Below are 12,953 nucleotides of genomic sequence, written 5' to 3' on the forward strand. Positions count from 1 at the left end.
CGCAGAGAAGGGAGGACTACTGTATGTGAAGTGAAGGAATCTGTATCCTGACAAGTAGTCACTGGGTTCTTACCACGTCTTTATTCTCATAGAAATTACATGACAGGCTGACAGATTTCTGTAAGTGGTTTATAGAACAGATAGAAATCTCCCAGAATCTTCAGTAATCGGGAGAGAAGGTCTCACATTTCAGGTTAGGTAATGCTTACATTACATTGTGAGGATTATTCCTTTCAGAAGCTAGTTCATTTTAGGGTGGATCCTTTCAATGAGAGCTGCATCTCCATATTATTTGTACATACAATTATGTAAACTTACTGGGCAGCAGTTACTAGGATCTTGTTAATTGCCTCTTTAAAATGGTGAAGAAATAGCCAAATTATGGAAAGAGCCTAAATGTCCATCAACTGATGAATGGATAAAGAAATTGTGGTTTATATACACAATGAAGTACTACATGGCAATGAGAAAGAACGAAATATGGCCCTTTGTAGCAACGTGGATGGAACTGGAGAGTGTGATGCTAAGTGAAATAAGCCATACAGAGAAAGACAGATACCATATGTTTTCACTCTTATGTGGATCCTGAGAAACTTGACAGAAACCCATAGAGGAGGGGAAGGAAAAAAAAAAAAAAAAGAGGTTAGAGTGGGAGAGAGCCAAAGCATAAGAGACTCTTAAAAACTGAGAACAGGGGCGCCTGGGTGGCGCAGTCGGTTAAGCGTCCGACTTCAGCCAGGTCACGATCTCGCGGTCTGTGAGTTCGAGCCCCGCGTCAGGCTCTGGGCTGATGGCTCGGAGCCTGGAGCCTGTTTCCGATTCTGTGTCTCCCTCTCTCTCTGCCCCTCCCCCGTTCATGCTCTGTCTCTCTCTGTCCCAAAAAAAAATAAAATAAAATAAACGTTGAAAAAAAAAAAACAAAAAAACTGAGAACAAACTGAGGGTTGATAGGGGGTGGGAGGGAGGGGAGGGTGGGTGATGGGTATTGAGGAGGGCACCTTTTGGGATGAGCACTGGGTGTTGTATGGAAACAAACTGGACAATAAATTTCATATATTGAAAATAAAATAAAATAAAATAAAATGGTCAAGAAACCATAGTACTTCCCTGTAAGAAAACCATGGGTCCTAAGCTTCTCCTGTGGCACAGACTAGCACTGTAGCTATACTGTATTTCCAGCTCTTCCTTTAACAACTCCAGTTTCAGAAATCCCCTTGGAAATGTTCAATGTCAGTTTGAAAACCCTCAGTATTCAAAATCAAGTCTGTTCAACTGTTCATTCTTTCCTTCTCTTCCCAGCATTTTCTATGTATTATTTCCACAAATAATATGGAGACTGAATTCTCTCTGAAAGAATCCATCCTAAAATCACCACAAAGAAATAGAAGCATTACCTAACTTAAGACTCCTCTCCTTACTGAAGAAGCTGGAAATACAAGCACATTTTCTTCCAGCATTCTACCTCAAATGCCATTTTTACAACATTCACCACCATGTACTCCAGTTTTGTATCAGTCACTCATGACATTGTCTCCCTAATGCCAGTTTCTGAAAAACCTTAAGGAACATTTAGTAAATGAACAAATTGTTAACTACTGTACCACTTCCCAGATGCCCAAGTTATACTTTATTTGAATATTCCTGACGGCAAGCTGTCTTCTAAAGTACCTTGCCAGGATAGACTTGATAGCTTTTTATAATCTGAGGCACTAGGTGAGAGGGATGTGTGATACTCCAACTGATGAATCGAATGAACTACAGGTAATGTTATCTAAAACATTTCCTCGAGGAACAAAATTGGGTGTTTAAGATTTCTTGCACAAATTTGATTCAGCTATCAAGTAAGTGGCAGGTATCAAATGTCTTGGAATAGATGAAGTTATTTTCATTATTATTTTCAATAGCTGTATTTTCAATTATATTGTTTATATGCATTATGTTATCTATAATCTTCAAAGCAATGAATACAGATAAAAGAAAAGCTGTTAAGGCCCCATATCTAATTAACATTTAAGTGTACAATGAAAGGTATCTTCAGTTTTTCCTAAACTGAATGTTAACAGTTTTCTTAATCTGCAACAATGGTAACTTGAAAGAATGAGTGTCTTCAGTTAGTGTCAAGTACTAGATGTGATTCAAGTGAAATACAGATCTTAATTTACTCCTGTTTTTGAAACAATCCCTCCTAGACCAACCTTATGTTAATGTCCTTAAATGGGAATAGTTCAAATAGTTTATTCATGTTCAATTGTTTTTAGTGATTGAGCCAAGCTAAAACAGCTGATAACAGTCAATTAGGTGATAATCATGGAAAACAGTGCCTTGGCCCCAGTGGGAATTAGTGCTAAAATTTCAGGCAAGCCACAGACTAGATTCTGGGTACCCAAATTCCAAAAGAACAATGATCTAGTTCCAGGAGACAGTACATGTGGATGGAGAATGAACAAAATGGCAAGAAAGCCTTTTCTTTCCCAGTGGAAAGGCCTGTTCTTTTATGGTATTTTCATCAGATCCTAATGTGCTCATTATCAATGATTATTACTGGAGAGCAGGACTATAGGAGGAGGACAGGGGACTTTTACTTTTCATTTACTCTGTTCTGCTTGGGGTTTTTTGCCACATGCAAGAGTTATTTTACAAATGGAAAAGTGTTCAGCATCTCCAAATTGCCCAACATTGTAGCAAAAGAAGACATAGTTCTTTCAGAAAACGATATCCATCCATGCCACCAAACATATAGGAACTACTGAAAATCTCCCCAGTGGTTTATTTTTCTAAGAGGATACTCTGCTGGTCTTCGTCCAGAATTACTGAGACTATATGTATGCAATCCAATGCTAGTGCTTGGGAGATCAAAGAGAAGAGATAGGTAAACAAACTACTATGTACCATGACAAGCACAGGACATACATTTTTCTAATACTTGGAAAAGTTACTGTTATCCCATTTGCAGATGGGAAACCTAATGCTCAGCAAAGGAAAGCAACTTGTGCCAGAGTTAGAATTCAAATCTGGGTCTGTTGGACTCCCTAGCCATACTTTTTCCACTATCATTTTTTCTAGAAAAAGGTCAAGACCAGAGGGCAATGATAGTGAATGGTTTAGAGAAATTATAAAGATCACCTATTGTTTATTTCTTGTTTGTCTATGACAGCATTACAGTTTGTGCTACTTCCATTAAAGATTACAAACGTATCTGCAGTTAACATTTGCTTAGCTATCCTAAAACAAGAGTGCCAGTGTTATGGTTCAACATGTCTATCTTCATACAGGGTACTCACTAAACCACCTCAAAACGTGGAAGAAACCAGCACTCAGTTTCCTGTTTTTATCAAATATGTTCCTCGCCTTCTATACTGGTTTAGTTCATCAACGAGGTACTCTTGATGTCATGACTCATATTCAAGAACTCTGTTACAATAATCCCAATATATCTTCAGCCTCAGTGTTTATAATGATGCCTTGCCACTCTACTCCTTATTATAGGTAATACAAATTGTTCCACTATATGCTATTAAGAAAATGAAACTGACTACTTAAATTCCTCAGATTCCTGAGTTTAAATTAACTGACCACTGATCAAGTGATCTCTTTTCATATCAGTTGTCTCACCTATAAAAATTAGTTAATTCAGTTAGATGATATCCTAATGCTTGAATTAAGTGTTTCTGAGAAATATAACACTAAAATTGCCTTAATTTTGCAGGACAGTTTAAAAGATATCCATTTGGTCCTATGCTTCTGTTCTAAGCTGCATTCATTACCAAATGCCCAATAATGGTACAAGAGTAAACTGCTTTCTTTTAAAAAGTTATACACCTACTTAACCTGGCTTTAAACAATCTCATGTTAATTTTCCATGTGCATAGTCAACTAAATATCAAAGTTGATATCATTTTAAGGTAACTTAACACTTTTGCAATACTCTGCTTAACTGAATCATCAATGCCGGATCATTGATACACAATTTGGAAAGTTGGGATTGGCTAACAAAAGCCACCAGTTTGATTTAAGACCCCAAGTATCCCTTCAACTTGAGGCTCACCTACTATATAAAAAAGACCAGAGCTGAGAGTGGGATATTCACTATCTCTCCATGCTCATGATAGCAGTAATGCTGCAGACAACAGGAATTCTAAAGGCACCAAGATGCTTTTCATACATGGTTGTAGCAGTTGAGGTCTTAGGCTTTGAATAGTTCACCAAGTTCTTATCTTACATTTTTCAAACTGCACAATGGAGCAAAAAATGTCTAATGCCTACTTTGGAGTAGAAGGCTGGCAACTTTTTCTCAGGTGTTTGTTTTCTCCCTGAAGCGGGATTTTCATCTCCTAAATTATAAAAGTCCATGAAGTGTTAGGTCTTGTGTAAATTTACTTGTATGCATTTCATAGATAACAAAAACCTCTATCACATAGTTATTTTTCCTGAGGCTAAGTTATAAACATGGCTTTTGCATAGTGCAAGCAACTGGCTTAAGTTGTCCTAATTCATCAATCCATCTTTTTTACATGCACTCTAGTCTTTCTATGCCACAATAAAACCATTACTTATTTGGATTTTAATCAGTGAACATATGTTGCTCGGTTACTAAAGCTTATTTAAATAAATCTAAAACAAACAAAAAACAAAAACCACACAGGAAAAAACTTATTTAAAGGATGTGATCCATCCCCTTTCAGAGCAGAAAGGGAAGAAAGCGAGAATCCTTTGTGGTTCATGAAATTTTCTACCTTGCCAATTAAGCCTATGGGGAATTACTCTTATTAACAAGTAACCTACCTGGTCCCAAAGGCCCCTTCCATTCTTGCAAGAGCATACTGTTACAGAAGATGGAGTCTCCCACACTACTTACTATCCCACCTTGAAGTGACATTTCATGCTTTAGTTTGGACTTGAAGGTTATGCTGCTGCGACAACAAGCAACATGGTGTAAGAATCATACTGTCCATCTCTGAGAAAACTACATTAAAGGCTTGCTTCTTCACCTCAATTGGAACCCATTTAAGATTCAGATTTCACATTTTCTTATGTGAACATGATGGATTTTAAGAGTACTTTGAAAAAAAAAATTTTTATTACTTCTTGTAACTTTTAACTTAACTTTCTCTTCACAGCCATGTCCACTACCCACTTCCAATGAGATTTCTCCAATGTCCCCCAGACCTGACTGGAAAAAGTCAGTATCTTGATGAAGCAGATATATTTTATCTAAATCCCTTAAACTGGCTTTATAGAGAGTTTCACAATGATTCAACACTGCCTACTCACTTGATCATCTTCAGTATTTTAGAGGAGGTAAGGAAGCATGAAAAAAGGGAAAACTTACTATTTATATGTCGCCTCAAGTTTAGCACTCAAGAAAATAGACAACATAACTTTTTTAAGGTCCCTTCCAACACCCATATATTTTTTTAAATGTTTTACTTATTTTTGGGAGAGCATGAGCAGAGGAGGGGCAAACAGAGGGGGACAAAGGATGTGAAGTGGGCTTTGCACTGACAGCAGCAAGCTGATGAGGGGCTCAAACTCAAACCGTGAGATCATGACACTCAATCAACTGAGCCATGCAGGCACCCCACCATCCCCCATATTTTGTAATTCATCTTTTCCCTGGTCAAAATCCGTCCCAGTTCTATAACTATCAAGATACATACGTTACTTAACAAGTTAATTCTTTTATTAAGGAACTATATTGTTTTATTAAGAAAAAAGTGGTAGAGACGCAAATGAGGTCATTCTAAAATTCTTGAAACAGTGCTCAGCAAAATGTAGCCTTTATTTACTTAAACATTTATTTACTTCTAGGAAATAAGTGCTTTCCTAATTTCAAGCAGCTACGAGAGAACTGCTGTGTTCTTCCACACTCACTTGCCAGAAGGTCGAACTGGAAGTCACATATATGTCTATGAACGGAAATTAAAAAGGAAACTCAACAGAAGCTGAAATTCTCAACTGTGTTTAAATCTTTTCTAGAGAAACAGACATTGCTGGGTAGACATATTCAGATGCTGCATAAATACTCCTGTAAATACTGGGTAAAATTTATGAACTAGCAAAACACCACTGAACTGATTTACCAAATATCACTACTGAGGAAATGTATGAAAAATATCACAAAGTATAAAATCATATATTAATACAAATGCCAGATTTTAAATAAAGACCTTTAGTTTTCCTCATGGTGTAGTTTTATTGTTTCTTCCACAATATTCAGATGTGCAAGAAATTTCACAAGAGAACAAGTCAGCAAGCTCATAAGAAGGCAGCAAATTCTTCACAAGTCAACGGGCTCTTGAACCCACAAAAAGACAAGAAGCAAGTGTAAAATTATAAAGTGTTAAAGATGAAATTCCATCACAAGGTACTTTTTCAAGCTCTACTGCAAATTTAACACAAATATCAGTGTTAATTACACTTTGTCATAGGATTTGAGCTTGCTTTAAGCTCATACACTGAAAGGAAGACTCATTTCATGCACAAAATCTGTTGCATGCCTGGCTTCCTTGAAACTACAGTTGAACATTTCCAGTGCCAAAAAAATTTCAGCAAAACTAAACTACAGGAAAATGCAAGTTAGTAAGCTTCTGCTTGATGCTTCTGAGTAATAATGTAAAGTCATCAAACTGATACTTAGAAATGACAGAAAGACATTATCTTGATAATTTCATTTTAGTTTCAATACCAAACATTGTAGATACCATCCATGTTTCTGTTACCATTTTCTAATTTAACTGAATCATGACAATCAATATTTAGGGTCAAAAGGTAACTGCCCCAATTCTATTTCAAGATTTGTCATGTATCTTCCATTAGTGCGACCATATTTATGCCATTTACCTTCCCTTTTATAAGGTTGTGGCTGAGGGTGCTTCTGCTCTTGTTTTCGATGCCTGGAGTTTTCAATATTTACCATACGTTGCTTTTTATCTGGTCGACTGAAAGCAGTAAACACATTTTTCATCTATGTTAGAGTTAAATTTAAACAAGAAACAATTTTAATGTTTTTCTCCATTAATTATCTGAACACTCTGAAAAAGGATGTTAAATTAACCTGAAGTATAATCCTAATACAACCATACCAAAAAGATTCAGTATTATACTTTTATCCTACAGACAGAAAAAACAGACAAACATAACTGTAGTGGCAACAAAGGGAAAATACTCAACAAATAAATAGAAATGTGACAATAAAATAATGAGATGTGTTTCCATTATTTTTCCTCTCCTGCAAAACCAATCCCTCCCCATTGGCTTCACCCCTCAGCAGGAATATGTATACATTTCTTACAAACAAAAGAAAGTCTTTTTTTTTTTTCCTCAAACTCCATAATCAGGCTTCTTCACTAAAGAATCAGGCTTCTTCACTACCTCACTAAAACAGTCCATAATGCCATTCATGGCCACCCAATTCCCCAACCAAGAAATCCAGTCTCTTTTGTTTAATGTTTAAAGCATTTGACACACGTTTGTATATTCCTTTCACTTGAGATGATCTTTCAATTTTCATGATGCTATTCTATGGTCTTCTTCTCAGCCTTCATTCTCCACAACCCCTTACGTGTTAGTGTTCCCCAAGATTCTGATAAACACCCCCAGCCTAGACTATCTATATGCACACAGAATTTGGACTAGAGTCATGTATCTAATGGCCAACTAATTTTTTCCATGTGACTGTCAATAGGTACCTCCAAGCCCAATTCTCAATTGCAATTCCCCTTACTCAAAATGCCCTCGCATTCCTTACCTTAGTGATGCCACTATCCAACTAGTGATCCAACCCAGAAATCTGGAAGAAATGTTATTTTCTACCTCTCTTTCACAAGAAATACCACCAATTTTTCTTCTTATATATTATTCAAATCTGTCTCTCTCCCACTCATACTATTAACCTAGTTAATCACCAGCTCATGTCTGTACTTTTTCAAAGACCACCTACCAGCTTCACTCTTTCCAACTAATCCTCCAGGCTATTGCCAATGATCCAAAATGCAATGAAGCAACAAGTCTTTTAGCATAAAATGAAGTCCTTCTGATCTTCACAAAAGATCTGTATCTTTTCATACCCCAGCACTACCTTGCCTCCTTAAAAGGACATGTCTTCACATCTCCAAATGTGTGCAAATGAAGTTCTCTTTGAATAGAATGTCCTACTCTATCTGCTTGACAAATTCTCATTTCTCCTTCAAAAACCAGTTTAAAGAAGTTCAGTTCAAAGACCACCTCACTCATGAAGCCTCCCAAAACATCTCCAGGTTGAGGCCACCACATACAATATCTCCATTCCTCACTTCATTTCTTACATTTACCTAACTCTCCAAAAGCTTGTGAGCTCCTTGATGGCAAGAGTTTTTCATGTTTCATCAGGGCAGCCTCACACTGTTTTGCTCATTTAGGCACTAGATATTTAATGACTAAAGATACCAGAATCAGTCTCATTATTTTATAGACACATTACATTTATTCAGAAAGATAATATATAACTATCTTAAAGATAAAAAAATAAAGCTAACATTTGAAGATTAGGAGTTTCAGGTTACAGAATATAAAGCTAATAAGCAATGAATAGTTTTATTTAGAAATTATGCATATAAGCCACACATATTATAACCTGTAGCTTGCTAAGTTTGCCTCTACTTTTATCAAAGATAATTTTGTACTAACTATTAAGTATCATAATTTAGTTGGCAAGTGGAATTAGAGAAGTAAGTGGGTCAATGCAAACTGTTACACACGAGTTCTTCCAATTTCAGAGTGAAATCTGAATTTACTCACCCAAAGTGAGTAAAAAAATAAAAGATTAAAAGAAAATAATTTCACTTAATTACCTTTTCATATAAACCATAATGAAAAGAAACAAGATAGGCTAAAATAGGATCTTTTTTCCTTAACATATTTTTAAGGCAGAAATTAAACCATTTGCTCGAGTCAAAGTGATCATATGAAATTTTCAGTTTGTAATAGCTATTAAAATTTTATCTTTCCATTTAATTTATTCTAAATTCTCTAGCAATAAAGTACTTTTACAAATAACACTTTTTTTTCTTTACAAAAAGTACTTTATGGATAGTAACATTCCAAGATGTTAAAATGATAAAAATGCTACCCAATCTATAAATGTTAAAAACTATTATAATAACATGGTGCTATGTAAACCGACCTGGGTCCATATGGAGGGGAAAGAGTGTGACCAAAGAAGTGTCTATATATATATCCATCCAACTTCTCAAACACTCCATCATTATCTACTTGATATTCCTTCATGTCTTTAAGATAATCTTTAACATCATTAACAAAGTCTGTGAAGAGCTTCTGATCATGTATAAAGACACCATTTAGGAAAAACTTATTGATGAACTGATCAAGTTCTTTCCAGTGATGAAAACTATCCAGTTTTTCTAATAAATACCTTTCAATTAACTGTCTAAATTCATCTATCCTTACAGGATTCAACACTTTCATATTAAAAAGGTTAATGGATTCCTGTTGAGCACATTCAAATACACCAGAACAAGACTTTCTGAAAGAATCAAAATTTGCACTACAGTCATGCTCAGAACTGCATTTCTGTGATTTTGTATTTTTTCTAAATTCTTCAAAGTGAATTGGTTTTTCTTTCCTTCCCTCTCTTTGCATAGTAGGGCCTCTATTATTCTGGTTTTGTGTACGTGACTTATACTGTGGGTGTAAATATTCACTAAAGACTGTCGGTTTTTTAGCTGCTTCTTCTTTTGTTGCACCAAATCTTTTATTGCCCTTTTCATCAAAGATATTCTTGGTGGTATCTTTGAAATGCCTGAAAGTGGATTTAACTGAATCTGAAAACTTTTTCAGATTTTCTTTCACAGCTTCTTTAGCTTGTTTAATTTTTTCTTTATGATGTCTCACAAACTCCTTGGTAGAATTCTTCATGGCATCAAATGTTTCCTTAACTGAACCCAAAAATGTTTCCTTTGACTTATTTTTAGCCCTGTGGTTTCCTCTGCTCCCTTTCTTTTTTCCATCAGTTTCTTGTTTTACATTTTGATCTTTTGCCTCAATATACAGCCTTTCCCACAAATCAGAACGCTGCTGTTCAAAGTTTAGCTTCTGCTCCAGCTCAGTGAGTCTTTCCCGTAAGATTTCTATTTCCTTTTTTTCAGTCAATACATTCGGAGAGTCTGGGTTGCCATATGATTCACTAGAGCTTAACTGCTGGAGTTCCACCTTTAAAGCCATGGTTATCAGTCGTTCTCTCTCCAGTTCCTTCCTTAGCATCTTTGCTTCTGCCAAAAGAGTTTCCCTTTGATTAAGGAAGCTGTGTGTCTTCAGCTTTTCTTCTTCCAGATGCTGCTTAAGTTTCTGATTTTCTGTAACTAATTCAGTACCCGTCCCTTTATCTTCCAATAGCCTAATCTGTTCTCTTAGTTTCCTTAACTCTTCCTGTAATGAAGATAAGGCTTCTTCTTCCTTCTCCAGAGATATTCTTAAGTACTGATTTTCTGTATCAAGGTTCTTTTTCTGAGATTCAAAGGCCACCTTCTCTTCTTCAGTAAGGGCCCAACATCTTGCAAGGTTTTCCTTCAATGACTAAATTTTTTTGAAAGAGAAGAAAGAAAAATGTCAAATGCCTTATTTAAAAGCTCAATTTAAATCTGTAAGATGAAATCATATATAACCAATACTCATAAATTTTTAGTATCTATTTTTTTTAAGATTTTTTTTTTAAGTAATCTCCACACCCAATGTGGGGCTCAAACTCACAACCAAGATCAAGATCCAAGAACAAAGATCACTCTACCGACTGAGCCAGCCAGGAGCCCCACGTGTCTATTTCTGCAGACTACCCTTTATGCAGTATATGTATCTGTAGTGTATATGTATGTATTTCAAGATGTAAAAATAAAAAGGTTCATATGGAAGAAAATGCACAGCACAGAGCTACATCAAAATAATAACATAATGGGGCCCCTGGGTGGTTCAGTGTGCAAGTGACCAATCCTTGATCTCAGCTCAGGTCTTGATCTTGGAATCATGAGTTCAAGCTTCACACTGGGCTCCATGCTGGGGTGTAGAGCCTACTTAAAAAAAAATTTTTTTTAATTTTTATTTAGTTTTGAGACAGAGAGAGACAGAGCATGAATGGGGAAGGGTCAGAGAGAGCGGGAGACACAGAATCTGACGCAGGCTCCAGGCTCCGAGCTGTCAGCAAAGAGCCCGACAGGGGGCTTGAACTCATGGACCATGAGATCATGACCTGAGCTGAAGTCGGAAGCCCAACTGACTGAGCCACCCAGGCGCCCCAGGGGTGTAGAGCCTACTTAAAAAATATATATAAAATGAAATGTTTCATTAAAAATAAAAAAACAGCAACAACAACAACACAGCATGTTGGAAGAATTTAAAGACCGGAAAAAAATTAGCTATAGCCTAGTTTATCCCTAGTACGATTTCTAAAATAGAACTAGGAGTACCTCTGATTAGTGTTTATTAGTGATTACTATTTCCCATAATCATATTAAAGCCTTAATGGTTTCTAGGTCCACTTACAAGTTAGAAGAAAAGGAGACAGGTCTTCTATCTTTTGACTACAGGACTCTAATCTCTCCTGAGAAGTCTCCTAAAGAGAATTTAGGCAGGACTAGAGGCTTCTCGGACCCTTAAGTGAAAATAATTTTTTATAAAAATAAAATTATAGCTAGAAGTCAGCACCCTTGATAGAGAAAAAAAAACATGTTCAATTAGGTTTACAGAATTTTGCTGCATTTCAAAGTAGCCTTGAATGATCTTTCTTTCAAGATGTTATTAGTAATAAACTTTCACCAAAACAGCAAGAAACTAAACAATATGCTTAAACAAGTTAATTGTTATAGCATTATCTAATCAGTTAGAGTATCTTATGCATAAATCAGCAAATGACACTTAAATTTTACTTAATTTACCACAGACATTATGGTTATTCATTTGAATCAGACAAAAAAAAAAAAAAATCTGATATACAAGAAACAAAAAAAAAGTCCTTTAAGAGAATGACAGGGGGCAGCTGGGTGGCTCAGTCGGTTGGGTGTCTGACTTCGGCTCAGGTCATGATCTCACAGCTTTTGAGTTCGAGCCCCACATTGGGCTCTGTGCTGACAGCTCAGAGCCTGGAGCCTGCTTCGGATTCTGTGTCTCCCTGTCTCTCCCTGCCCCTCCCCTGCTCGCACTCTCTCTCAAAAAAATAAACATTAAAAAATTTTTTTTAAAAAGAAAGAGAGAGAGAGAGAGAGAGAGAGAGAGAGAGAGAGAGAGAGAATGACAATATTGGGGTGCCTGGGTGGCTCAGTCGGTTAAGCGTCCGACTTCAGCTCAGGTCATGATCTCACAGTCCATGGGTTTGAGCCCCGCATAGGACTCTGTGTTGATAGCTCAGAGCCTGGAGCCTGCTTCGAATTCTGTGTCTCCCTTTATCTCTCTGTCCCACTCACACTCTGTCACTCTCTGTCTCTCAAAAATGAATAAATGTTTAAAAAAAATTTTTTTAATAAAAAAATTAGAATGACAGTATTTCCACTTGAAAGATAACCATCTGAAATGGATGGTTCACTGTCTTCAGTCTTCAAAGAATAAATTAAAATTTAAAATTTCATTATCATCATTTTATCTGCTCTCCAAATGAGAGAGAAAACAAGTTTCATGTATGCAATGGAAGTGGACCACAGGGTAGTACAGAGTAATGTAGCATTATCTTTAAATGCAAAAGCATAAGGGGCCACAGAATGACTGCAGGGTATATTCTGCATTCAGTAAACTCCATAGTCTTGAATTAAGTGCCTGATAAGCAAATCCAGGGGCAGGTCTCCCATGAAGATCTTCAAAGCCACATTTAACAGCTGGAGATAAGAGATCTGCAAGAACTGACTCAGTGAAGATCTATGCAGGGTCAGTCTCCTAAAAGTCAACATCATCCTATGGAACCAGAAACCACGATGGTA

General features: G+C 36.4%; 2 protein-coding genes across 10 annotated transcripts in view; one reads left to right on the plus strand and one right to left on the minus strand.

Annotated features, from left to right (window-relative positions):
* The window catches only part of PIGB (phosphatidylinositol glycan anchor biosynthesis class B), a 41,044-nt gene extending 34,862 nt beyond the window's left edge, over window positions 1-6,182 (plus strand). For 2 of the 6 annotated variants that reach the window (XM_086710735.1, XM_086710736.1), the window contains 3 exons: window positions 3,273-3,486; window positions 5,118-5,298; window positions 5,809-6,182. In XM_086710735.1, coding sequence (XP_086566861.1) covers window positions 3,273-3,486; window positions 5,118-5,298; window positions 5,809-5,946 — 533 coding nt within the window. In that variant the 3' untranslated portion in view covers window positions 5,947-6,182. Of the gene's footprint in view, window positions 1-3,272; window positions 3,487-5,117; window positions 5,299-5,808 lie in introns of those variants that run through there. The other 4 variants (XM_086710737.1, XM_086710739.1, XM_086710738.1 and 1 more) reach the window with 4 other exon arrangements.
* Window positions 5,762-12,953, minus strand: part of CCPG1 (cell cycle progression 1) — a 42,857-nt gene continuing 35,665 nt past the window's right edge. For 3 of the 4 annotated variants that reach the window (XM_025919465.2, XM_086710732.1, XM_086710733.1), the window contains 2 exons: window positions 9,161-10,569; window positions 5,762-6,938 (listed from right to left, as the gene is read on the minus strand). In XM_025919465.2, the coding sequence (XP_025775250.1) occupies window positions 6,749-6,938; window positions 9,161-10,569 (1,599 nt within the window). In that variant the 3' untranslated portion in view covers window positions 5,762-6,748. The remainder of the gene's footprint in view (window positions 6,939-9,160; window positions 10,570-12,953) is intronic. The other variant, XM_086710734.1, reaches the window with a different exon arrangement.

Source organism: Puma concolor, chromosome B3, assembly GCF_028749965.1.
Source record: "Puma concolor isolate L17-30 chromosome B3, mPumCon1.1.hap2, whole genome shotgun sequence".
NCBI lineage: Eukaryota > Metazoa > Chordata > Mammalia > Carnivora > Felidae > Puma > Puma concolor.